Below are 26129 nucleotides of genomic sequence, written 5' to 3' on the forward strand. Positions count from 1 at the left end.
CATATTAAAGTCAAAATGTTTGTAAGCTCTTTCAAATGCTAATTCACTTACAATGGATGCTGCTCCTTGATGTTTAAAAGTTTGTTTCCTGTAGAATCAGCTGGTCCCCTGAGCACTGGCACTAATGTCCTGTGTGTTTTTGGAGGAACACATACAGTTTAATATTATGCACAAGGGTGGCTCCTTTCCCTTGCAGGGTCCTAGAGAGCCACCTTTGTGCGTAATAATAATAAGCTGTATGTGTGCCTCCACAAACACACAGGCATATCTTCAGCCCTCTCCTTCTTTCCTCCTTCCTTCTCCAAGTTGGTAGTGGGTAGTTGCTGGAGACTGTGCTCTCCCTTGTGATCCCGCACTGGACAGGAAGTTCAAGGAAGCTGAACTGGAGGCAGCTCTTCAGAAACATGCTTAGGCAAGAATTTAAAGAAATACTTTGCTGGGCAAAATATATTAGTTTGATCTGGATGCATTATTGGAAAAAGTTTGAGAGTTTACTACTACGTTAACAGTAAAAATACCTTAAAGCACCACCTGCAAAAGAAGAGTGTTTATAGTCTACTGTCTGGACACCTATTGCTCCAATCCCAGCCCTGTTTAAGAGTTTCAGCCTCTGGCAGAATCTTCCTATCCAGTACTTCTGGGAGAGTTGGATGCCTGCATCCCTCACAGTGGGCATTGGTTTCATCCACTGACCCCTAAATCACTACCGGTGTTAAGGAAGCAGACCCCATCCTTTAAAAAGTTTACCTGACTTGGGGTCCCTCCAGGTCCGACAAACTGCTACCTCATTGGCACTTCTGCTCGTTTGCCATGCCCAAGAGCAGGTTCTGTGTGAGGGTGAACAGCCAGTTGGGACCTATACCTCACACAGAAGCCACTCTTGTATATAGCCTAGAGTCAGAGAGACGGTGAATGTTTGACCCCAACAGACCCCACTTTAGAAGACATGAAATAATTTGGTGAGTCTTGATATTATTTTGAATGACCAGAGAAAGAAGTTTGAGACCTTAAGTCAGTGATTGACTTTAGGTACACTCTTATTGAAATCAGTAGTCAAGGCAACAGTGCAAAGATCTAGTTCAGAAGAAAGCCCCTCTAACATGCATTTAAAAACTTTACCTAGACAGAAATGTGAAAACGGTGAACGTACCTCAGAGGATGTAGTGACATGACATTAGGAGAAGGTTGTCTCCGTAGAACACTCAATAGTCATGGTGCCAGTTGGTAATAGGCTATCATTGAGCCTCAGTGGGTGGAAAGAAAGGCAAAAGATCTTAATATCATTGGAGGGTCCAGTTCTAGTGCATACACTCAGATGTGATGGCACCAGAAGTGGCAGAATGAAAGCAATGTTTGCAGTGCTACTACTACAGGCTGTAGAGACTGTTTCTCAGATCAGGAACAGTATTTAGTATTTCGTATGTTAAGATTGCTGGTTATAGAGCAATTATTTAGGGTCAGGCTCACATTTGTGCAGTAACATACACGTTAAAACATGCATTAGGTTAAAGCAGCCCACTCATATTAAAAGTCTGCCAATGCATCTAATCACAACAAAAACCACACCTTTTTCGGGAACGCAGCGCACTACTGTGTGCTGAAGTTCGCTCAGTGTGTTAAGGGTGCTTTTCAGATGAATGGCATTCTAGTTCACAAGCACATATAATATGCGTTACAGCAGAGCACTAGTGTAAGCCAGGCCTAAAAGGTAAGGCCTATTAAGTAGGGGTATAGATTACTACAGATGAAGAAAATATACTTGGTCCTCCATTTTAAGACGCCCATACACAGCATGACATAAGGCGGAATATATTGACAATCGTCAATGTGTATGGCCTACCTCAGCTGGTCCGTTTATCTGCTTAACTATTAAATCTCTATAATGTTTAATGAAATCATGCAATGTTGTATTCTATGATCTGCCATCCTCAAGGCTCTATATCAGTGCATGGTCTTCAGTTCTCTCACACACTCACAGGCACAATTTCTAGTCTTGTTCTTTTATGTTTAACTGTGGTAAACCTGCAATAATAGTGTCTAGAGGACAAGAGTTGCACCCCCTTAGTCATCCATGGTACCTTTTTGGCTTTGGGCAATTATTTTTCCCTTGGGAATCAGGAGAGGCCAGATTTAGCAGGATAATGGTTAAACTAACATACTGAAAAAAACTATGCAGAATAAAAAAAATACCTTTGCTAATAAATGCACTTTTGGAAGAGTTACCTTTGTGTAGAGTTGTTATGGCCTATGTCGATGGGCTCTCCCAGTTTTGGATGCTTCTGAGATTATTCAGAATTCATTGACAGGTGCATTATACCTGCAGTTGACTTCCTTCTGGTGTTTTTTTGCATGTGCATAGACTTGATAGGAATACAAAACCCAGTTGAAGGGAACAAGAAAACCACTTAACCCAGGCCCTTATTGTGACGCTACCGTACAGAAACAGTTCTTTTGATATAGGCTTCATTCCACTTCACACCAAGGTGTTGCTGCACGTTGGGGACAAAAAGTCCTGCATGGTACATTTAGGGTGGAGTGACCTAGTGTTTTGCCATCCAAATCAATGTATTTAGAGTCTTTCTAACATGCATGTTAACACACACTTAGGAACAGATACTTTTTGGTTTGAACAAGCCCATAGAAGCACATACTGGAGAATTTTGCCATTCATGTTGGATAAAAATGGTATTTGTCTTATGACCCTTTTTGGTTTTCACTTTCCTGCAGTGTTGCTTTGTGAATAAATAGCAATTTACCTATCTTTAGCTTTGTTTCCATTACATAATATGTTAACATGACCATTCTCCTCTCTCTTTCTGGTGGCTCTTCTCAGTTTGAGCTGGTGTCCCTCAACTGTACACTTAACTGCTGTGGGTGGTGAAATTAATTATAGAAGGTATAGTATCTGCAGGCAGGTAAAATGGTGGAATTGCATCATAACCTGCATAAGGTGCTTTTTCTTGTCCTTGGAGTGAATTCAATGGCTTTGCTACTGTTTGCAGTTTATCTGTTATACAATGGAAGGGGCCATTGTCTGGGCTAATGCAGTATTCGAGTTCACAAGCATATAAATACATCACTGAGGTGTACTTGGTCTATTGTATAACATCTCACAAAAAGAAAAGAAATTCTCTACTGGCCCTAACAATCTTTCTGCACAAATGACAGCTGATTGAGTCATGTCAGTAATAAGTCTCAATCATAAAGCAACCGGTGTGAATTATAGAGATGTATGCTGGTTGACCTCATACTGCTCCATTACATATAGATGGCTGATACACTGTAGAAGTACTTTGTTGCTCCATGATGGTCTTCTTCCTACAGTATAATATTTGCTAAATATGTATTGTCTGCTGTGTATATGTTCCGTAGTACTGTGCCCTTCCCCAAGCATTGCTCATAGTTTTGTTTTAAGCCATTGCTATAGTGCAGCTTGTGCTACTATTTGTTGAGTATATGCTTTGTGTGCAGATCTGAGCTTAATATTTAATTGTAATTTGTTAGCGGACACTTTGCTTTTTTTTGTGTTCTTTTACCATTTCCTTGCTTGACGCATTGACAACTTTTGAGTCAGTATGTAAAAGATCTGCTTTAGTATGGAGCTGATGAGGATTATTTTGCGGTCTATCAGGATGAACACATAATAGAATTAATATTACGAGCTTTTAAGTTTAAAGGGAAGTTAATGCCATAGCAAGATTGCTAATGCAATGTAAACTTCATTCATTTGTGCTATATTGGCCACTTATGGGTACACCACAGTTAACATTGGACATTTGTATTCAATTCACAACCTACCTATCATTGACTGGCTCTAGCTTTTATCCAGGCATTCATGTTGTGGAGGTAGCTGCTCTTCGAAGTCCATTCCTTATACTGGTATTTTCTGCATGACGCTCAGTCTAAGCCTGGAATGATGCAAGCCAGCCTGTTAACTTGTTCTAGCAGCTCCCAATATGAGTTCACTGCAGCCTTATATTTGTATTCATAACATTGATCAATTGAACTGGCTTTTATTTCAATCTAATTGCAATGTTTGGGGTATTATTAGTAGTTCTCTGATGGACTTTAGAGAACCTCCGCAGTTATTTTGTTTGAAATGAGATCAATCCACTGGTCTGCTTTTCTTTTCACTGTGACTTCGTACACATGCAATATCAAATACTGAGAATTCTTATTGTAGCTAACCTGCCTGCCTGCTATTTTCTAATATTGCTTTGTAACTGCTTCACAATAAACCTTTTGTCTTCATGTTGTGACCACTACTCTTTGGTCTCTATTCAGTTGCAGCTTGGAGGGTCTTGCTGGCAAAACCACCACCAGTCATGAGACTTCAACTGTTGTCTCTGGCAACCTGACTGCGCCATCATCATTTGAGAGAGAGGTTCGCAGTGGCTCTTCACTTTCTTTGACAGAGGAGAAAACAGAGTCTGATCAGAGAAGGAGCAGAGCTTCACACCATCAGGTAAGTTAATTCATAGAAATGCATAATATTTATATACTGTTGATTCGCAGCAAGGAATGCCCAGTCTTCTGTTATAATCTCCAAACTCATTTTAGTTTAAGAGACATGTTACGTCTTGTGGATTGGAACTGGTCTTCCTTTCTAGTGTAACTGTCAAATGATAGGCAGACATGTGGTTTGCTATGGACATCTCTAAAACTGTCCTCTTCTGTGACTGGAAAAGTGGACACATAGTATGAAAATAATGGAGAAAATATGTTGGCTTGTATATACAGTACTAACTATCCATTCTTCTTTTACAGGACCGTGAAAAGACGCCCTCTCGTGGGTTTGTTTACCCCAGTTCAGGATTTGCTCCTCACATGACAAAATCCATGTCACTAACCACTATCAGCAATCCCCTGGTGGAAAGTAAGTGCTTCATTGTATGCCCTCAATGTCCTGACGTGTTACTTTTAACTAGAGACACTCTTTTTTTTCAGGGGGTTATAAAATTGTTTCACAAAGCTGCTCTTTGCTGTAATAAACAACCAACAGTGATCTGGGAAAGAGAAGCCTTTGCTAATTGCTAGATTTTACTAGACAGACCCATGCAAATCAAATTAACACTGAATGTTATGCCTACTAACCTACCCATCTGAGGCATCCAGCATGCAAGGCTGGCTTTGTTCTGAAGATACAGTAGACATCTGTTCATCACAAGCATGTTTAATTTCCTTTCCTCTGACTTTTTTCTTCCAACACCCCCATCTCCACAACTGTCAATGTCACATTTGTTCTTGAATTCCTCCGTCTCTGGGGAGCTCCTCTGCTTCTCATGTGTTTTTTATTGTAAATTTGATATGAGTGCTGTACATTCCTCTATCGTGTAACAGGCTTTCAATCTGCTCTGTAATATTCAGATTGATTAATTTTCAGATTTTCAGACAGTTATTCATTATATAATAGTCTAGTATTATGATCAGATGTTGTAAAAATTGTATTGGGGTTTTCCCAACTTAAATCATTGAGGTTATTTTTATGTAGTTCTTGTCTCTCTGGCTGGGATAAATCAGTGCAGAGGAAACTTTAGTTCTATATGGCAAGCCTGTTATGCCTTCGTAGAAGGTTTCAGCACATACAAATAGAGTTGTATGTGCTTAAAATTAAAAATGTATTTTAAAATGTGTATGAAAGCCCCTGCGCATTGATGGTACAGCAACACTTTTAAAGGATAATTGCACTTAAGGAGAAGACTGAGTACCCCAGAAAAAGAACAACATTGTGTCCAGTGCCTGCAGCATGAAGAAATCTTTCAGTTCACTGCCTTTGTTTAAAGGAGAACTATGAGGTGAGTGCTTTTCACTCATCCTCATAGTTCTAGCCGACCTGTGATAATGAAAATGTCACAGGTTGGCTCAGTAGATCGGGAAGTGAGCAAACACATACCGGCGTTCACTCACTTCTCGATCCTGTTACGGCTCTCTGCCGTGACAGGGGAGGGACTGGATTCCCCTCTCCCCGCTCCGATCCTCCAGCGCTGACTGGCGGAGCGGATGGGGGGAGGGGGCGGGTACAGCTGGCTCTGCCTCTGGATAGGTAGAGCCAGCTGTCACTCACGCAGCTGGGCGGATCCAGACATAATTGTCGGGATCCGCTTCAGCTGCGGCACAGTGTTTGTGTTCTTTCTGCTTGACTGTGGTGTTTAGGGATGGTCAGACCATAGAGGAGGATGACAGTCTTCTTGTCACTATAACCAAATCTGCCCCCAGCTTAGGACTTACACCACATCCAAGTAAGGGAAAGAAGTTTTGGGGGTGATGAACCCTGCTCTGGTCCCAGGCAAAGAATCAGAGGGTTCCTTGGTGACTAGATATTATAGAATTTAAAGGTGGTTAGGCTATTTTTAGAGTGCGCTTCTTTAAAAGTAACCCTGTCATGATGGACATAAGGGAGCTGCCATTGGAAACCTCCTTATAAAAATGCAAGTTTTGACTGGCAGCTGCCCTGACCCTAAGTCTTCATTACTTTTAAAGTCTCTGACTTAGGAGCTTTTTTTATAAAGCCAATGAATATGACATTTACCAAACATTCAGAAGCGGTTAACCATTCCCTGTAATTTTAAAGCACTTACACCAGGAAAAATCTCCTGCACTGACAGGGTTATAAACAAAAGGGTGAAGACTTTGGGGAAGTGACCAATCTGGGGCAAAATATCTGATTTAGAAAAATTCTCCAGTTCAGCTACGTTGTCTGAGATTGTTCACTTCTTCTGTCTTCTCCAAACTCTTCATCCTTTTGTGAATAACCATGTGAATGTTTCCTAAATGTCACATTCACTGCTTTATAAATATGCTCCTAAAATGTAGTATACAGATCGGAAATTCAGAATGTCTTATGTGTTTGTAATGCTTGTTTGTTTTAAGTCGATGACAGGAAATATTCATCTAAAAGCATCAGCACAAAAGCATTTTTTCATCAAAAGAAAAAAATAGCAACCTCCATGTTTTTATCATGGCAAGTTTCTTTTGAATGCAAAAGGTCATTGCAAATTACTTTTATTTTCTGTTTTGCAACTTTAGGTCACTAAAGATGCAAAAGCGTCTGAACTATTGATGCATGTTTTAGAACTCCTTGTTTGTAAGACTTTGAAATCATTTTCTTTGGTGAAATTAAAAATTGCATTTTAAAACCGCCTTAGCTGTGTTTGCTAAAAGTGGTAATTTTAAAAGTCTGATTCTGGATTCACACCAATGCATCTGTGTTTTCCTGCAATGTTTAATTGTTTTGGGCATGTGCATTGACATGCACTACCATTCCTATCAAAAGCCCTTATGAACACATCAGTTGATCAAAAACACATATGAACTTTTTGGGATAACGCACATCAATGCATTGCGTGAATGACGCTAGCACCATCAAAGCGTATCTAAATCCAAAGTCGAAAAAGTAATACATTGCAGCTTACCAATTCTACCAATGTGGTGGCTGAATTTGTTGTCTTTTTAGGCTGTTTTCCTTTATCACCCGGTGATTCACCTTTCAACACACTTTCCTGTCTTAGAATGGCTTCACTCTATGGAGGAGCAACAAAGCCACCCTTGGACAGCAGTGTTGCCAACCTGTGGAGAGAGCATCTTGCTAGTCGGCCCTGCTGGCTGTCAAAAAACCTGAACAATCTGGATGCAGGCATTGTTCAGGTATTTTGATAGCCAGCTGGGCCGACCAGCAAGATACTGAAGCTTGGCCCAGTGGGGGGATTCCTCCATCCACAGTTTATCGTAGATGGAGGAATCTGTTGCATGTTTTCCATCTGGCCACTTTAGATGCACTAACAGGTTTTACATAAATGAATAAAAGCTGACCACTGTAAGCAACCCTTTCAGTGTTAAATGGTTTGTCCCAATGCTATATCTGCCACTTTTGATCGGAAAGCTTGCTCTGTTAAAGGACGTTGAAAAATAAAACACCATTTGGCAGGATCACCAGTTGAAAATAAAGGGGAAAAAAGCCTACAAAAGAAAAGCCTTAAAAAAAAAAAAGACTAATTGTGAAGCAGAATTCTATGTTTTCTGAAATTGCAATTAGATACCTCTCTAATATGTATATATCAAGCATGTCAAACTAGTGTTTTTGGACCACACATTGCCCTCAGCTGTTCAATGTAAATGAAAATGGGCCCCAGCTACAGGCTACAAAGACTTAATTAATTTTGTAAGTAAAGATAATGATGCTGAAAGTAGTATTAAACGCTCAAACCTTTTTTTCAATAATGAATCCAGATCAAACAAATATACATTGCCCAGCAAATTATTTATTTGTATTTTTTTATCAAGCTATTAGTCATCATGTTTCTGAACAGCTGGTTCCAAGTCTCTTAGCTCAGCTTCCCAGAGCTTCCTGTCCAGTGCAAGATAATAAGAAACAGCACACTCTCCAGCAGCTGTTCATCTACTAGCTTCTAGAAGGGTGGAGGGAAGAGAGGGGTGAGGTGGAGTAGCTTGATTTGCTGTTCCTGTGTGTTTGTGGAGACGCACAAAGCTTACTAGAACACACAAGGGTGTCTCCATACATCTCTGCTTGAGAAAGAAGCCACCCTAAAGCAGGATATCAGGACCAGTGCTCAGGGGCAGCTGATTCTGCAGGAAACTAAAACTTTTCAACATCAGGAAACAGCATCCATTGTAAGTGATTTCATCAGCATTCAGAATAGCTTAAAACCCTTTTGACTTTAATATCCCTTTAATGCTGCAATCTTTTTCTAGAATAAAGCAGGTGTTTTCCTCACCCCCTTGTCGATTTATTTCACTTAATTCAGCCCATTGTGAGGTTGACATGCCTGATCTATAGCATTATGGTAAACCCATGTATCCTAGATACATGATCTTTTTAGTAACTGGCACGTCAATCTGAAGTTGTGGATAGATCCAGATGAAGGATGATGTTCTTACAGTTGACATACATGTCTTAACTCAGCCTCCACCTTGCTTCTGCCTCCCTGCCTGTTTTTCTTTCTTGTTTGTATTTGCATGCTCTAACGTCTGCCGTTAACCCACTTCTCAGCCCAGACCCGGATACGACCAAAGAGGCGAATCTCCTTCTCCTTCAACATTTCTCCGCTTATTCCTAAGTCTAGGCATGTCTTTACTGTTGGTTCCTCATCCAGTGATGACGAGTCAGATAGTAAGTAAACGCTGCCACAACTGTATGTCCATCACTAGGATGTCCACTCTGGCATACACCGCCTTTCCTGCTTTGCCTGCTTATTTTGCTTTGTTCAGAAAGGTTGTTGGCTTTTGTCAATTGTCTCGTGCAATCATGGTGAACAATTTTGAATGTGTTGCGTCCACTAGCAATGTCTTCAAATGTAGGTAGTTATGTCTGTCTCCTTTTAATCTCCTGCATTGTAGAGGTGATCCAAACTGGCTGTAAATGCACACACAAGTAGACCCCTAGAATCTAACCACTCACGGTTTGGAGGTGATGGTTGATGCACATTGCAATATCATGACCATTTTAGTAACACCAGGATATTAAGTTATTGTTGGGAGAGACTTGATTGTGTTTCTAAGGTCATTTCATTTTTATTTTCAGGTTCACAGTCTTTAAATATCCCTAGAAATTCTCTGGCTCAAAGGTAAGTGTGCACAGTTTAGTAGAAGCTAATATTGGATATAAATCTTGCTGAACAAACATTTTACTCCCAATTAGTGAAACATTTGGCAATATGTTGCTATGCAGCCAATATGGTAGCTCACACTAAGGGGTCCATTTATAATCAATTTGCAGAGCCATTCACCCTGCAGATCTGTGTGAATGTTCATTCTATGTGAATAGAGGCAAAACAAACGTTCTTATTATTATTTATTTTCAGGTTGAATGTAATATACAGCATTATGGCCACTAGATGCAACTGAGGAGCATTGGAAATAAGGCCATAATTCGGACTATTACATTACATTGGACCTGAAAGTTTGCTTTTGCCTCTGTTAGCACAGAATGAACGTTCACAGGGCGAATGTCTCTACAAATTGTTTATAAATGGTCCTCTTACTGTATTTACTGATCCTTACAGTGACTACTTCTAAATTGAGTTATGATTTCCTAGGTAATTGGTGATCATCTCTTAGCATTGTCTCAAACAACCAAATGTAGACGTTTAGCCAAATAAAAACATACTATGTAATCTGTGGTATGTCTGTGCTTTAATGATATTGTACCACTGGTAGACCTACTGCCTCTACAACTAATACAAGTTGATGGTCTTTAGTTTTGTCATTATAATAAGATGCATTTTGATCATTGCTTCCTCTAATCATTCATTTATAGCTTTGCAAGTCTTTAGACTTTACTTCAGAAGGTGGTGAGCAATGGCAGTCTTTGTATTCCTCTCTGTAAGAGTTAATCAGGAGATTTTACTCAATATGTGTGAACACGCCCTGTACCTGGAGGCATTGTTTTCATATCTGCCATCATCACATTTTGAAGAGCATATGCCTGCATAAGATACAATTGAAAACTCAGACATTGTGTTCCAAATCTTTTAAAACTGAAAACAGCCCAGGGCACAATGTGCAATTCATTCATTGCTAATAGCAATAGCTTATAGCAGATGGTGCCCTTTAGGGTCAGCATAGAACAGTGCTCCTCCAACTTCCTTGTGGAAAGTATGTCTGTTGGAGGATCTCCATCACTGCACTGTTATTGCATTGTCTACCAGGACACAGGCTCTCATGGCACAGGTTTGCTCGGGTGATCAGAAGTGATGGAATAGATGACACCGTGCCATTTAATGCTCCTTTTATTCGAGTGATATCTGTCACAGAAACACCAAGAGTTGGGTAGAAGAGTCTTGTATCAATGTCCATGTGAAAAAATTCTAGTTCATTATTTGGAAACTGGAAATCGCCAGCAATCTAACAAGATATTGTTAGATTATTCTTAACCTTAATTTCCAGTGCTCTCTATCAGAAATGCATGCACAACCTGCAGCAGGTAATAGAAATTTGTTCAGCTTATAATTTAATAAAACACTTTCTGACACCCCTTTGAGATGTGACTTGTGTGCAGTTATGGGGTTAAGACACTAGTTCTTTAAATCTCCAGGCAAATATAAAAGCACCCGTTACTGTTTTTTTTGTTTTTTGTTTTTTTTGTTAAATAAGAAACCATTACATGTATTTTTAAATGCTACTAATGATATCAGTTACCTGTTATGTATAGCAGGGAGAGGTAAGATCAGCCATTGAGGCCCATCATGCTCTGCTGCTTGCACATGTGCTGACAGGGAATATGTAGACAGAAAGTGGAGAGTGAGAGGATGTATGACCTCATCAGCATGATGCTGCTTCTTCATTGCCCAATCAGCAGGCTGGGGGATGGTTTGATGGGTGCTTTTGACTAATAATAAGCTTGGGCTTGGTGGGAACTCGGTTTACCTGGGTTTGCCCAAGCCCTCTCAAAACTGTGACCGTCAAACACCCTCCCAACCCAATGTGTTGCGGCAGGTGCATTCTGACATGTAGCTGTGTGGCAGGGAATGCCCCTGCCACCACTGATTGATGAGGGGGGGGGGGAGGACGACAGTCAATCACTTCTGCAGTGCAAGATGAGGATTTGGCTGTGGCTTCCAGCACTGGTCTCTGATTCACCTGCAAAGAATTGCAATTCCTTTGGCAGGTTAACCATATGTATCTATATCTATATATGTATTTTAGCTGCAGTCTGGAGTTCAGGCTCAATATTTTAGTTAATCTTTCTACTCAGTACATTTTACAATTTAAGAGTCCTAATTATATGAATATACTGTTCTCTCTTAGCATACCAGAGGAGAGCTGTGATATCTTGCCTTTGAGTCCCTCCCAAAAAGACCTAGACCTGAAAGGTGGGACCAAAGTGAGCCGCACATTCAGCTATCTCCGGCACAAAATGTCTGGTAGCAAGAAAACCAAGGTGAGCGTTTTGTAACACTTAAACTGTGTGTCTTGTAGGTGAACTCATGTCTGTTAATTTAAAGTCGTAATCACAGTTTAAGATTGAACCGGGTAATCTGTAATAAAACTGCTGTAGGTTTTACTTACATTTTATTAAATATTTATATATATATATTTATTTAGGACCGGCAGTCATGTTTGCTTTTTTACATACACAGCCTCTTGCTTACTGCTTTGCTATAGAACTACTTTGCTTTAGGGCTTGTATACATGGTCTGCGCTGATCAATGCAGCACTAAAGCTTGCCATACACTGCTCTATTTTTTTCCTTTAACCCGTGGGCTTAACGAAAAAAAAAGGCATATTCCTTTTCTTTTGTATTCTGAGAGAGGCCACTGTCACAATACCCGAACCGAGCTGACACAAGAACATACACGTTCTAAGCACCATAACACACACCTGCTGGTGTGAACAGGCCCTTACTGCCCTCTCCCACAATGAAAGTCTTCTATTTGCTGATTAATTGAAAGCAACACTCTCCTTGTGGGACTGATCACTTATGTCCACAATTGTTACAGTTTCCTTTCAGGTGGTGTATCTTCACATCTACAATTTTAAAGTGGTATATATTTAGCTAAAATATATTTTCTCTGTTTTGGATCGAGTAGGGTATGGTATGGTTAAAACCATTGGCTAGCTTTTTCTGTCGGTTGCCTTATTCAGGAAGATGTTTTCCTCACTTCCCACACTCACTGGTGGTGAGATCATTATGAGGGTAATCAAAGGGAAATCACTCTTAGAAGGACACCATGGCACTAATGCATTTTTTATCAGTAGTAGGAAGGCTAGAACCTCCATTAGATTTTAATTGCTGTCTATGCCCCAATTGGAGATTTTCCCTTCCTGCCATTGTGACAAAGTTATCAGACAAAATAAGACAGATGTTACAGCCATTTTGCCAATTTTATCCAAATCTATACAGATTTAGGGTCAATAGATGCTTTAATTTACTAATAATAGTGCAAGTATTTAAAATGTGATGGTCAGTTCCCAAATTACATGCCATAAAACACTGCCATAACAACTCTATGTACTGTGAAACTACTATGTATACTTATAGTACTTTACTTTTACTTTGCCATAAACCAGGTGGATACTCTGCGAACATTTGCTATAAGAAATGAGTATAAAGTGGAAGCCCTGTTGTAGGATGCTAGCACACTTCGGTGTGCATTGAGTCAGTCACAGGACTCGCTTAGATTCTGCTGCAAAACATTGTTGTGCACCCTTCAGAAAACCAGTCCACAATGAAGGAGGTCATACTACCCATAGCAGCCACAGCTCGCTTGAGAGCAACCTACCCTTTGACCGGTTATTACAAGCATCATACCAGAGCTGTTGAAATAATTCATGGATAGTTGTCTATTGTTATATGTTAAATAGAGAGAATGCTATATAGTGTGCCTATAGAGATGTGGGAAGGGCATACAAATCTCATTCACATGATCCCCCTGGAAAGAATTTAACTTTTGTTACGTAGTATTTGAGGTTGGATAAACACAAGTCCATCAAGTTAAACCTTTTGTGTGTTTGTGCATATGAGTCCCTGTGTGGTTTAGTATTTAAGAGTACCTGTACCCCTGTATGTCATGTTCTAACGATGAAGGTATCTAAATTATTTTTGAATGATTCAATACTCTCTGCTGATACCACTGGAGAGATGTTCCAAAATCTAACCACTCAAACTGAAAAGAATCCCCTACACCCTTTGTGGTTAAATCTTTTCTCCACCAATTTTAGGTGCTAGCCTCTATTTTTTTTTTTTTTAGGGAGGTTACAGTAAAACGTTTATTGCTGATGTTGCGATCACCACCAAACATTTTGTACATCAAAATCATGTCCCCTCTTAGGGCCCGTTCACACCAGATGCAGTGCGTTCCGGCCCGATTCTGGCCAGAATGTGCAGGGCACCGTAGCCACGCCCTCCGGCCGCAATGCGATCGGCCGCATGGGATCGCAAGGCACATTATGCTGCGGTCTGGTCCGGTGTGGTCAAAATAGTGCTTGCAGCATTTTGATCGCAACGGACCGGACCGCAGGCATAATGTGCCTTGCGATCCTGTGCGGCCCGAGGGTGTGGCTACGGTGCCATTCACTTCAATGGCCTGCCACGCCCCCTCCTGCCCCATAAAAAAAGTGAGCCGACCGCAATGCAAGGCAGTGCGTTCTGGCTAGAATCGCGCCGGAACACACTGCATCTGGTGTGAACGGGCCAATAATCGCCTCACTTCCAGCGTGAACAAGTTTAAATATAGCAACCCTGCCTCATAGCTTTGGGCCTCCAGCTCCTTAATTAGTTTAGTTGTCCTTCTATCCATGTACACACCATGTCATCTATGCCCATAGATTTCAGCTTGTGTATTAAGCATTTATATGGTACCGTGTCAAAAGCTTTGGCAAAATCCAGGTACACCAAATCAACTGGCCTTCCTCCATCCAGATCTCTACTCACCTCTTCGTAGAATGTTAGTAGGTTAGTCTGACAATTTGCTCTGGAATTTAAAGCTGTCCATACACACATTTTTTTCACATTCAAACTGCTCAATACAAAATTCAATAGATGTGTGGACCTACCAGCACAACATTGCTTGACAAATATTAATCAATCGACTTTTGTCGAATGAGGTGGGTGGAAAGTTGTCTGAAAATTGTCTGAAAGTCTAAATATTTGTGCTCCGGTCCACTTTACAGACATGACCGGATTTGGGTGAGGCAGACGCGCCCTTACATCTGGCCACCCAGAGTAATTACATGGGTTCAGTTTTCCTCCATCACAAGGAGAGAAAATCGGAAAATACACGGATGGCACATATGTTACATTTCTCTATGTTCTGATCCCTTAATAAATTGGCCTCATTATCTAGTACCTATTTAGATATGAACTATACGCAGTCCCTGTATCATCGCAGTGTAGAATAGATATGCTTTCTGAATATTTTGAACATATTTAGCTCCACTGTCGCTCTCTGTACATACAGAAATAGTTGGACACTGTCTTGCCACTTTTCCATAATTTTTTAAATCATTATTGACATTGGTGGCTGTGTCAAGGTGCATGGTGCAGCACTAATATTGTGATATGAGAAGTACAGCATCACGTTGCCTCCCCACGCCTTCACAAACATTGTTAGAGGAATATGGAAGGATGTTGAGTACGGACATGTTGTCGTGTTTGTTTGATCTTGCCACAGATGGTGATTATGCAAGCCGAGCCAGTTCTCTTTTTGTGTAAAATAGCACAAGAAGCTTTCCTCCGGCAGCAGAGTTTAAAAACAAATTCACTGAGCAGGGGAAAAAAATCTGCCTCCTGTGTGTTTCACCATACTCCGAAGCATACTAAATATATAGAAGCAGATATATGAAATTGGGAAACAAGACACATGTGTACTGGTCAGGAAGGGCGGCACTGGAGATCTTTCTTTTCCCTTGGTTTTAAAGGACTACTGGCGTAAAAATGAATGAATTTTAATAACATTTAGTGTTCAATGTATGTAGTTATAGGTGCTTTAGCAGTTGCAACAACAGTAATAAAAAGAAATGAAATGTGGATGAATCAAAGGTGACAATTGGAAGCATGCCTTCCATTTATGTAGTTCCTCCTGACCATTGTCACCTTTGCTGGACAGCTTGGCATGCAAATTAATATACAGAAGGAAATATACCTAAAGAATGGAAAGCAGCCATATTTGTTCATTAAACTACATTCACATCAGCCTCCTGCGATTAGGTTATTTAAATGCAGGAGACTTCTGGGAAGTATACAAAAAAAAAACTTAGGTCAAGTTCTTTATGTGTGTTTCCACGCATTTACATGTGTATCCACACATTTACATGAACTTCAGAGTATCTAATCTACCCCTGGATGCACAGAGTTCTATTTTCTCTAAATGCAGCTAAACAATATGTGCCTAGACACAGGTAAACCCGCAATGTGAATGATACATTTTGGAAATGTCCTATAAACACCTATTATCTCAGGTCTGTGAATGTCCCTATAAATGAGGCCTCAGATTCACAGTCTCCACTACCTGTTGTCAGTGCTACACTATACTTGTGCTTTACTGCTTCCCTCGCACAATGCAAGTCTATGAGTCAGTAGACATTCTTGGCACTCCAGCTGCGGTAAAACTATATTTCCTATCATGCCTCTGCTTCTAGGATACAAATCTGTGCCTGAGAGTCTTGCAATGTCTCATGAGATTTGTAGTTACACCATAGCTGGCGTTGGTGAAATATAGGGATTTATTTGGAGTAATTCAGATTCAAATTTTTATATAGCAATGCACTGAGTGACCCGTCAAATATATCTACATTTTTATATAGCACAGCTGGAGTGCCAAGGTTGCCTACCCAGCTCCAGTGGCTAAACTACACACACACACATCTTGATATTCATTGCTGTAATAAAAAATATGCAAGAGCAAGGATGCAAAGATGCAAAAGACACATAAAAATACATTTTCGGTAAACAATGCAATAACTCAAAATTACTTCACAAACTGATGTCCAAAGCATACCTCAAATGCGTATATAGTAGCCCAAAAAGCCCATTCACACGAGTGTGTACATCTATACGCTGTGCACGCCCTTGCAGAGACCTGCTCCTAGGAGGGACAGGTGCAGAATGTAATTGCTTGCACCATCCTGTATGGCTACACTCTGACCTGTTTGTGTCCAAATGCATCCACATGGATTTTCAAGTTTGGGTCAGTGTGTAGCAGTGTCCTACCATGGGGATGTACAGGTGGCTGCACGCAATTACATGTTGCACCTTTGCCTTCTGGGAGCAGGTCTCTGCACACGCGTTCACAATGTACGTATATGCATGCATGTGTGAATGAGCCCTGATACAAGCTGAAGTATGTGGTATGATAGAAACTGGCACTAATGTTGTTCTTTTATTTAGGAAAAATATGGAGGTGCCAGCAATGGGGTTGCTGCTTTTCATGTACAATAGGGGAGTTTTTTCCCCAAAGGATCTTTGACAATTCAAATGACACCGAAAGATCAAACCATGATCTTGTCCTAACCATGTCCTCTCTCAGCTCTGCGGACTCAGGAGGTTTGCACGCTGTTGTTGCACATATTGTCCTTGGTCACATAGTGTTAAATGATCCCATGTGCAGAATAAAAGGAAATTGGCACAGGTGTACACGATTTCCAGGCCTCTTCACAGAATCACAGGTGAAGTGGAAAAAAAGGATACTTATACAGGGACTGAAAGATTAAGGATGTTTAGGCTTCCTTTAAACAACTGGAATAAGGGAAAAGTGCCTGAAGGTTTGTTTTTTCCTTTAGCCTTGTTAATCCACAATGACAGGAAGTTTGACAGATGAGCTTCGGGAGGCTTTGCTTTTGTCTATGAGCATGCTGTGCCATGTCAGATGTGATTTGCTCTGTTTAGCTTTCAGAATGCAAAGACCTGTAAATGCAAGATAGATATACATTACATAGCCCTCACTCCAATAGTCATTTAGACTAAACTATACTTTAGTGTTTTCAGTAAGTGCACATTTGTGCTTCATGTTTACATAATAATGGCCTTTACATTATCTTCCACATTTGTACTTGGTTGCTATTCTCTTAATTGAATCTTTGTATTTCATGTACAGATTTGCAGTGCTCCCTCTAGTGTACATTTGTATGTTAGCGAGTATAATTCTATTTTCTGATTAGGGGCCTGTTCACATGAGTTTCAAGTCCGGATCAGGTGCGGATCAGCAGACGCCGTGCTATGTTTTTGGGCGCGTTTTTTAAGCATTCTAGTTAAAAAAATATATATATTTTTTTTTTGCTGGAGTGGGGCTGTCAGAATGTTAGCTGCAGTGCAGTGCATTTTTTCCGTTTTGCGTATTAATGTACCTTAACTATTAACAAAAATGTATCTTATTTGTGAGTCACTCGGCTGTAGATCTTCAAATCATCTCTGAATTGGTGTTACACCGTCCTTCCTTCTGGAGGGTGGCTACTTTTGTTCCCCATGGTCCCTGTGTGTGTTGTAAAGTAGTCACCGCTCCAAGCTCTCTCCTGTGATGGACTACAATCTCAATACAAATAAGTAAACTAAACATGAGATTGTAGTCCATCAGAGGAGGGAGCTTGGGGCGGTGGCTACTTTACAACGCACACAGGGACCATGGGGAACAAAATTCAGAGTTGATTTGAAGATCTACAGCCGAGTGACTCACATTTTTGTTAATAGTTAAGGTACATTAATACATGTTTGAGTTAATTCCTGAGTTTAGTGTCACTTTAAGGGAATGTTATAATTTTAGTTTTGTATAGAGTGGGGGAAGGGTTAAGACCACTATTGGGTTTTCAAAGCTGTCTGTAATGGAGAGGTTTTCCCTCATTTCCTTTTTTTTTCCTGTACATTGAGGTCCGTTGACAACTTCTTCAAAATTAATAGGCTGCCTAATGCAATGTGCCTCGGTGCACAAAACTACGTGTTGGGCGGTGAGAACGCCGGCTCTGCTGCTTTGTTGACTCTTTCTTCTGAGTGTGCAAAGGAGTCACCATTGTGTGCGTTCTCCAGGCTTCCATACACAGCTTCACATTGCCTAGAGTGGCAAGCTACTCTTCCTCCTCCTCCTGTGCCCTCCACTGCCCATGCCGCTCTGTCCTAACTTTGTCTTCCGTGTGCGCCCTCCACTACCGAGAAGCTCTGCACCCAGTTGTGAGTCACGAAGAATGGGTGGTTTTGTAAGAGTTTGGCCACACTCGGGCATTTACATGTATTATGACATGTTACAATACTTGCTAGCAGTGAATTAAATTAAAGTGTTTAGTACCACTTTAAGATGGAACATATTTTTGTATATATATCCAAAAATCTATAAAAAGACTGCAGTTTCCTTTTAACCCTCCAAGGAACATTCAGGCTACATCTATGAAATGACTCATATTTTCTAGTTCCGTTTATTTTCCTATTTGTATTCCTAATGACACGGTTAACCCAAGGGATGATCCCAGCTATCTTATGAAGTAGGCAGTAGAGACTTTAAAAGCAATGACCAACCACAATTACTCAGTTCTGCCTGCTTCATAGGACAGGAAGTTGAGGGTTGTGTTTTGCTCTGAGCCAAGTAATAATACAAACTTGCCTGTTAGGTGAATCAGAACATCTCTTCTCCTGCCATCCTACAACTGAAATTGAAAGAAATAGTTAGAAAATGTCAGCAAGTACCAAGCATGGTTGAGATTATTAGCCATAACTCTGGCTCCATAAGCAAGGTAGAGCAGTCTCCATACACATTGTGCAGGCTATGCGTAAGGCAGTTTCAGCCCGCTTTAAAATGCATTGTTTGGGTTTGGTATTTGGTCTTTAGGATACGCTGAAGTGGTATGGTAGAGCAGGCATTTTTATATTAATTATCCTTTCCCTTTAGATAGGCAGGATCATCCCTTTGGGGGGGTCATCATGGTAAATCCCTGGAAAGTCTGATGCATTGTTTGATTGTGTTTATCTTTCCATCAGCCAGCCACCATTTTTAAAGGTCCATATTTTGGGTTGATCACCTGTTAACACTGTCTACTGCTGTTGCTTGATAAAGCCTTTTAATTGTGTAAACCTCAAAAAATGAGCACAGTTGTGGTTTGAGTAAAAGCAGAAGTAAACTTTTTCTTGACTTCCGCCCTTGACTTTATTGTCTCGCCTCTTCCACATGAACAGTATTAAGCTTCAGCTGCCTGTCATGTCGGCACACCTATAGTGCCCACTTTCTGTCATTTGTATTGGTATTCTCAAGAGCAGAATGCCGTGGGGTAAATTTATTGAAGTGCCGCTGATTACAATAAAGCATGTAGGATCCAGACGTGGTCAGGTAAGGTCATAACCAAAAATTTGTCTTGGGTTCATTATTTTCATTTACTTTGTTTTAAGATGACTTTTAAAACTTTGCATAGAGCTTTAATGGTAACCTATGTCTACTGTTCAGCTGTATAGAAATATTAGGAACATTTGGAGCACAGCCCCGTCAGTCCCAAACACTATTTTGTTATCAGAATTTCAGAACCTCTACATTATAGTTGTATATGGGCTAACATCCACATTTTGAAATGTCTTCGACAGTTGAATGTTTGTTATTCCAGATCACAGCTTTCTTTTTGTTTCTATTCCCTGTGTATTAAACTGACTAGATGACTGAGCGACCATATTGCCAGTTTTATTTAAAGCAGACATGTTTACCTTGTGAAAACATTAAAACTGAAATATAGGCAGAAATAGAAGACGCACATTAATGCAGAACTGTATTCATGAATAAACCATACAAGTCTCTGAGCTGTATGTGCATGATGATCTACTTTGTCTTGTTTGACAAGTTGTGTTTTTTGTAAGCTTTTTTTTTCAAAAGTTTTTTTTTTTTTTAGGGGGGGAAGCGGGGATTGTGGAAAGGACGCCAGTGGATATCCTTATTGCAACGCGTGTCATACACTTGACTGTACTGTGTGGTAGAGCTGTGTAAATGTGGAGACTGGGTGGATAGAAATACCAATAGTTTGGCCACTAAAATTGCCACCTTATATATAGTTCATTGCATCCTCAGCAATGCCCATTTCAGGCATATCTGCTTTTTAGATGATCCCTCACTTTTCCCCATTAACCGTACCCTACTCTTAAGTCTTGTTCACACCATGTCCATTGAACTGTTTTTCTGCACATTACCGCACATGTAAAGCAATTGTTTTCTATGTGTCCTGTTCAGACCATACGTGTGCATTGGTGTGCAGAAAAACTCAGTTCACCTGTTTAGAAGAAATCCTTAGCCCTTGCAAATTGCTTGTCCGAGCCAGGCAAATGGAATGCTCATTTTTTCATTCACACATTGATTTCCTTCCCAGAACAAATGATGAAAATATCACATTATCCATTTTGCTAGTGACTGCTGATTCTGTATATTTTACATTTTTTATACCTGGTTCTTTAATGTTTGCAGGAACAGTTTTACCACACTCCTGCATGCCACATAGACAATGAGTTATTTGCAAGATATTTTATAATTAAACAGAAAAGATCAAACCCCCTTTAAGCTTCATTATTTGTAGTGTTTCCTCACCAGCATTGTGATAAATCTCTAAGAAAATCATTTTTTATTTTTAGGAAAAAGAGAGAGACAAAGATAAGACAAAAGAAAAAGAAAAGGAACCCAAAGAAAAAGACAAAGATAAGAAGACAATCAATGGGCACGTGTTCAGCTCTACACCTGTCGTTGGTCCGTTTAGTTGCAACCACTGTACGAAAAGCTTCAATAAGGATGGTTATATTTGTACAAGTAAGTGCTCCTGAGTCTATGCATCTATACTGTATGGCCTCTTAATGAGTTAGTCTATAGCTTGGTTATTGTTTCGCTTAAAGGAAGTGATTGCTTAATGTACTCGTTTGCATTTCTGCTTTATAAAAGTGGAAAAAAACTCACACTTTTTTATATCTCCTTTTAAATCTCTCATCTGGATACACTGCACTGTGTGCTCTGTGCTTTTTGTAATAAGCAGTGATAATATAAGATGGCATTGGCAGGATTCTCTGCTCCTCATGTGCGGAGACTGTAATTTGCAGGGAAACGGCTAAACACAAAGTACTGTATGATGGACAGTGTCAGAGTTCTCTGTAGACGATATATTATAGCTGACATCTTCAAGCTGCATGACAACAATATGTATGATACAATGTTATGTTCGTGGTAGTGATTCAGACAAAAGATAAATTGACTGTCTGTACATATTGTAAGATGTAAGGTATGACTGGGGTTATGCAATCGTGTACTCCAGGTGTATTTTTAGTCCTGAATAATTTGTTGGGTGTTGGTAATATCTAAATTCTTTTAGGTTACAGAATTCCTGTGGGGAGTGGAATGACAGCGATATTGAATGTTGGATACAGGGGATGTTCTGGTTATTTTTTAGGCCTACTGCTAAATTACTATTTCTCGTTTGACTTATAAAATGGTAGCACCTGTCACACAGTTGCAAAGGAAGCACTTGGCTTCTCTATAAAATGTATATGTTATGTTATGTTGAGATATTGGGTTTCAGCAAACTTTGACTCTGCCACTTTTTTATGAATTGTTTCTTCTAATGTCAAATACCCACTAAGGTCTGTTTAAAAGCCAGTTAGCTTACCTAGCTGTTCTTTAGGTCCCAACACGTTCTGTCCTAGGAAAACAACACTGCCCAAATATAGATACAGTACAGCAAACAAGTGTTTTCATGTTAGGACAGGAAGTGTGTTACTGGCAGGATCACCAGGTAAAAATAAAGGATAGGAAAGCCTGAAAAGACAACTATTGCAGTCATCACATCTAAAACTGGCCATACACTGTAATATTTTCTTTGTTCAACCCGGTGGCTGTCAGGATACCCAAACAGAGCTGGCAGCTCATTGGCTTTTTATTATGCAGCCAAGTGCACACGCATGCGCACTACCGCTAACTTGTTGAAATCTCCTGCTGGCCAATCAACAGAAGTGACACAGTTGGAGATCTCGACGTGTTGGCTGTTTTGACAGAACACTGGTTTATCAAGAACTGGCTGAAATTCGTATAGTTTATGGCCAGCTTCAGGACTGGTGAGTAGTGATGAGACTGTGCTTGTTGCAAACTCTGTTCATTTGAGTTCGCCCAAGCCCGTTTAAAACAATGACTGCTACCCTCTCCTCCCAACCCAATCAGTGGCAAGGAGGTTCAGTAACTGCCCTGCAGTTATACCTCACAAAGGGACAGGGAATGCCCTCACTGAAAATGCTGCCACAGATTGTGTCAAGAGGAGGGAGTGTTGTGGTGATCAGAGCTTTGAGTGAGCATGGCCGATCTCAGGTGATCTGAATTCCAACCAAGCCCAGCCTCATCTCTACTGATGAACTGCAATATGTTATATTTTTGTTCTTGCGTTTAAATACACTTAATGTCAGTGCTTCTTTGTAATTCAGAAGTATCTGGAACTACTTGTGGATAAGTGTTTTTAGAAAAGGATGCTCCTAACTTCCTGTTTGTATAAAATAGGCATCCTGCTTTAGAAATTGTTTATTATACGGTTAATTAGTCAGAGAGCATTGCAAAATGTTTCTAATTCTGGATTTGATGTTGAAAGCCCCCCCCCCACTTCACTTGAATGATGAGGTTCTGTAGTGTGGCGCTAGGAAATCCCTGGGCTGCTTTCTGTGGAATCATCTGCATTCCATTCTGTGTATACATATCACTTCACCTGGTGCTCCTCCTTCCTTAAGCATTTATGTAGTGTGTACATACAGTACAAGTAGTTGGCACTGGAAGTCTAAATAGCACCTGCCATACTGCACTTAGCTCCAGGGACGGTGGCAGTGATCTACACTACCAATGCAGCTTCTTCATGTCTACACAACGAGTAAGTGATGAAATAGTCTTATAATCTGGTAAAGACCTTATAAGAATGTCCAACTAAACAATTAATTGGTTTAAGAGGATGGTGTTCTTTTTAGCGTGTTTGTGTTATCCTTTTTGCAATAGCTTTCAGTTTAATGATTACAATCTGAACTTAGACTTGGATCTGGTTGTGTTTCTTGAAGACTGATAAGGTTTCACACTTTTTAAACTAGCAGTAAAAGACACTGTTTAATACCTTACTAGCAGGTGCTGTGTGTTAGGTGTTCAAGAGGAGCTTTGTGTGAGAGGAAGTTGTTTATCAGTGGAGCACAAAAGGCATTTCTGTATGATGACGGAGCACAGAAGGCATTTTTCTGAGGAAACAAGTTCATATTCATCTAGAAAATAAGGCAGTGTATATGGGAGGCTTCAAAGTAGAAACATGCAGTAAAGGAATGGCAGAATTCAAAGGTAGGAAGAACCAGAGTCATGTCTTCTGCAGATGTATTATTTAGCTTTGACTGTTCTTGGGATTTACTTCTTGGGAGTGCTAAAATGCCTAAAGGCTTGGAGGGCAAACTTGTTCTATAATGTGGTGCACAAAAGAGCAGCAATATATATATATATTTTTTTTTAGCTGTTACATGCTGCATACCAAAGCAACATATCTTCTCTGTAGACTAAATATCTCTTACTATGCTAGCACTTCATTAGTCTTGGCATAATTTTGATGAACTGTTAAGTTCTTAGCAGAGTTTTGTTCCCCATGGTCCCTGTGTGTGTTGTAAAGTAACCACCACTCCAAGCTCGCTCCTGTGATAGACTACAATCTCATGTTTATTTTACGAATTGAGATGATAGTCAATCATGGGAGTCTGCTTGGAGCGGTGGCTACTTTACAACATACACAGGGACCATGGGTAACAAAAGAAGCCACCCTCCAGAAGGAAGGACAGTGTCAGCACCAATTCATAGTTTATTTGAGGATCTACAGCCGAGTGATATAAAAATAAGCTACATTTTTGTAAATAGTTAAGGTACTTGAATGCATTTTTAATATTTAACTCCTGAGTTTTTAGTGTCACTTTAATCTCGGAGAATAGAAAGCAGATTGTTATGGATCGGCTTGCATTTGTCCCAGCAAACTGCAGTCATACAGGTTGGTAGACAGAAATATTAGTGAGAACTTTACCATGGGGTTGATTTCAGTCTGTTCAGAATTAATTGCACTTACTATCAAATCATAGCTGGAAATGATGTAGTTGCTTGGTTTGTGTACACAATGTATATCATGAGTCAGATCTGAGGGGGAGGCTTAGAAAGGAACTGTTTAGCTAGAAGACCTGTGTTACAACATAGCCATGTCTTAGTCTTACCATAACCTGATGCAAGTCTGAAAGTGTCTTAAAGACACCCAGAACTTAAAAATGGTTTTCTAAATTGTGTTTTTAAAATGTGTATAATGGACACTGCCCATTTTTCTGTCCTTTTTGATCGAAGCATTCCCTTTTATGCCGGTCTACATATTGGCCCCATTTTTTGTTCTTGGATGTTAAGGCCTTTTCCATATACAGTATATTATCCCATATCCCCATTATATGCCATATGTTCATGCTCTGGTCCAAGCTGTTGTATTAGATTATTGTGCCTCAGGAAGGCAGATGACAGGACTCTAAACCACACAGCAGTGGGGCTTGTCCATGAAGGTATCTAAAATCAGTCTTGCTAACAGTTTTAGGAAAGAAAGCATGAGGGTATTGTTTCAAAACTAAATTGTTAGTTTGTTCTTCCTTACAGAATGATTTAATTCGCTGTCACTAGCGGTGCCTGTACTTGAAGTGCTTTGTGGTACTTTCAGATACATTGTGTACTAGTCTAATTACTGTGTCATATGTTGCTACTGTACATTCAGTGACTCAAGTTCAGGGTGTTGCCTTAAAAATACAAAAGTGTATCCTTCACAGGCTGGCATGGCTCGTGTTTATATGTCAAACAAACCCTAAGGGAAATACTCATAATTAGCCAGCTAATAGTCACTTAGGAGGCATGATGGTGTCTGATGCACTACTGAGCTATCTGTAGTTGTTTAACAGGCTGTAATAACTGCTAGAAAAGTGCAATTCTTATGTATGTTGTCCATGACAATACTTATTATTACTAAATTATAACAATAAAGACAGCCTTAAACCGAAGACAATAAGTAACAATACTAAAAATACTAGCATAGGAAGCACAGGCATGACAATGGGATTGTAATTTGTGTACAAGTATTGGACCCCTGTTACTTTTCTGTGTTTCCAAGAGCCATGCTCAACTCATGGAGCTCCAGTTTTATAAATGGTAGATTGAATATTGTAAACTAGTACTACATTGCTGTTCAGCTCCATCACAGTTTTATTGTATAAGCTGTGTTATGTCCATTTACTACTTTTCAGATGTTTATTATCAAAGCTTTGTATACGTGCTATAATATGCACCAGATTAGGTCTAAAATGTTAACTGTTGAAAAATAGAATGAAAAACGTAGAAATCAAGATATGAGGACAGACACAGTGTGGTAAACAAGTTAAGGAGACTGAACTTGCTGCAGTTTATTAACCTTGGAAAGAGCAGTGTCTTGCACTTACCCATTGCAGTAGGGCACCATCCACACCAGATCTGTTGCGTTGCAATCTGTTTTTTAACAGATGCTAACGCAAGAGCTCCAAAAAATGAATAGGTGTGAATGGGACCAGTTCTCACTGCTGTGTTCTGTTCTGTGCCATTGCAGCGCGATGAAAAAATTAGAGCTCTACTTTTTTACAGCGCAACAGAACAGAATATAAAGGGATGTCATTTCAACGGAACAAATGAAAA

The 26129-nt window shown here is 40.0% G+C and overlaps 1 protein-coding gene across 1 annotated transcript in view; it reads left to right on the forward strand.

Annotated features, from left to right (window-relative positions):
* AKAP13 (A-kinase anchoring protein 13) overlaps positions 1-26129 on the forward strand; it is a 234237-nt gene that overhangs the window by 173679 nt on the left and 34429 nt on the right. Inside the window, exons 16-22 of the mRNA XM_018567558.1 lie at positions 2834-2896; positions 4285-4465; positions 4768-4876; positions 9008-9127; positions 9539-9581; positions 11764-11896; positions 21038-21209. Coding sequence (XP_018423060.1) covers positions 2834-2896; positions 4285-4465; positions 4768-4876; positions 9008-9127; positions 9539-9581; positions 11764-11896; positions 21038-21209 — 821 coding nt within the window. The remainder of the gene's footprint in view (positions 1-2833; positions 2897-4284; positions 4466-4767; positions 4877-9007; positions 9128-9538; positions 9582-11763; positions 11897-21037; positions 21210-26129) is intronic.

This window comes from Nanorana parkeri, unplaced genomic scaffold, assembly GCF_000935625.1.
Source record: "Nanorana parkeri isolate BGI_ZX_2015 unplaced genomic scaffold, ASM93562v1 scaffold1062, whole genome shotgun sequence".
Classification (NCBI taxonomy): Eukaryota; Metazoa; Chordata; class Amphibia; order Anura; family Dicroglossidae; genus Nanorana; species Nanorana parkeri.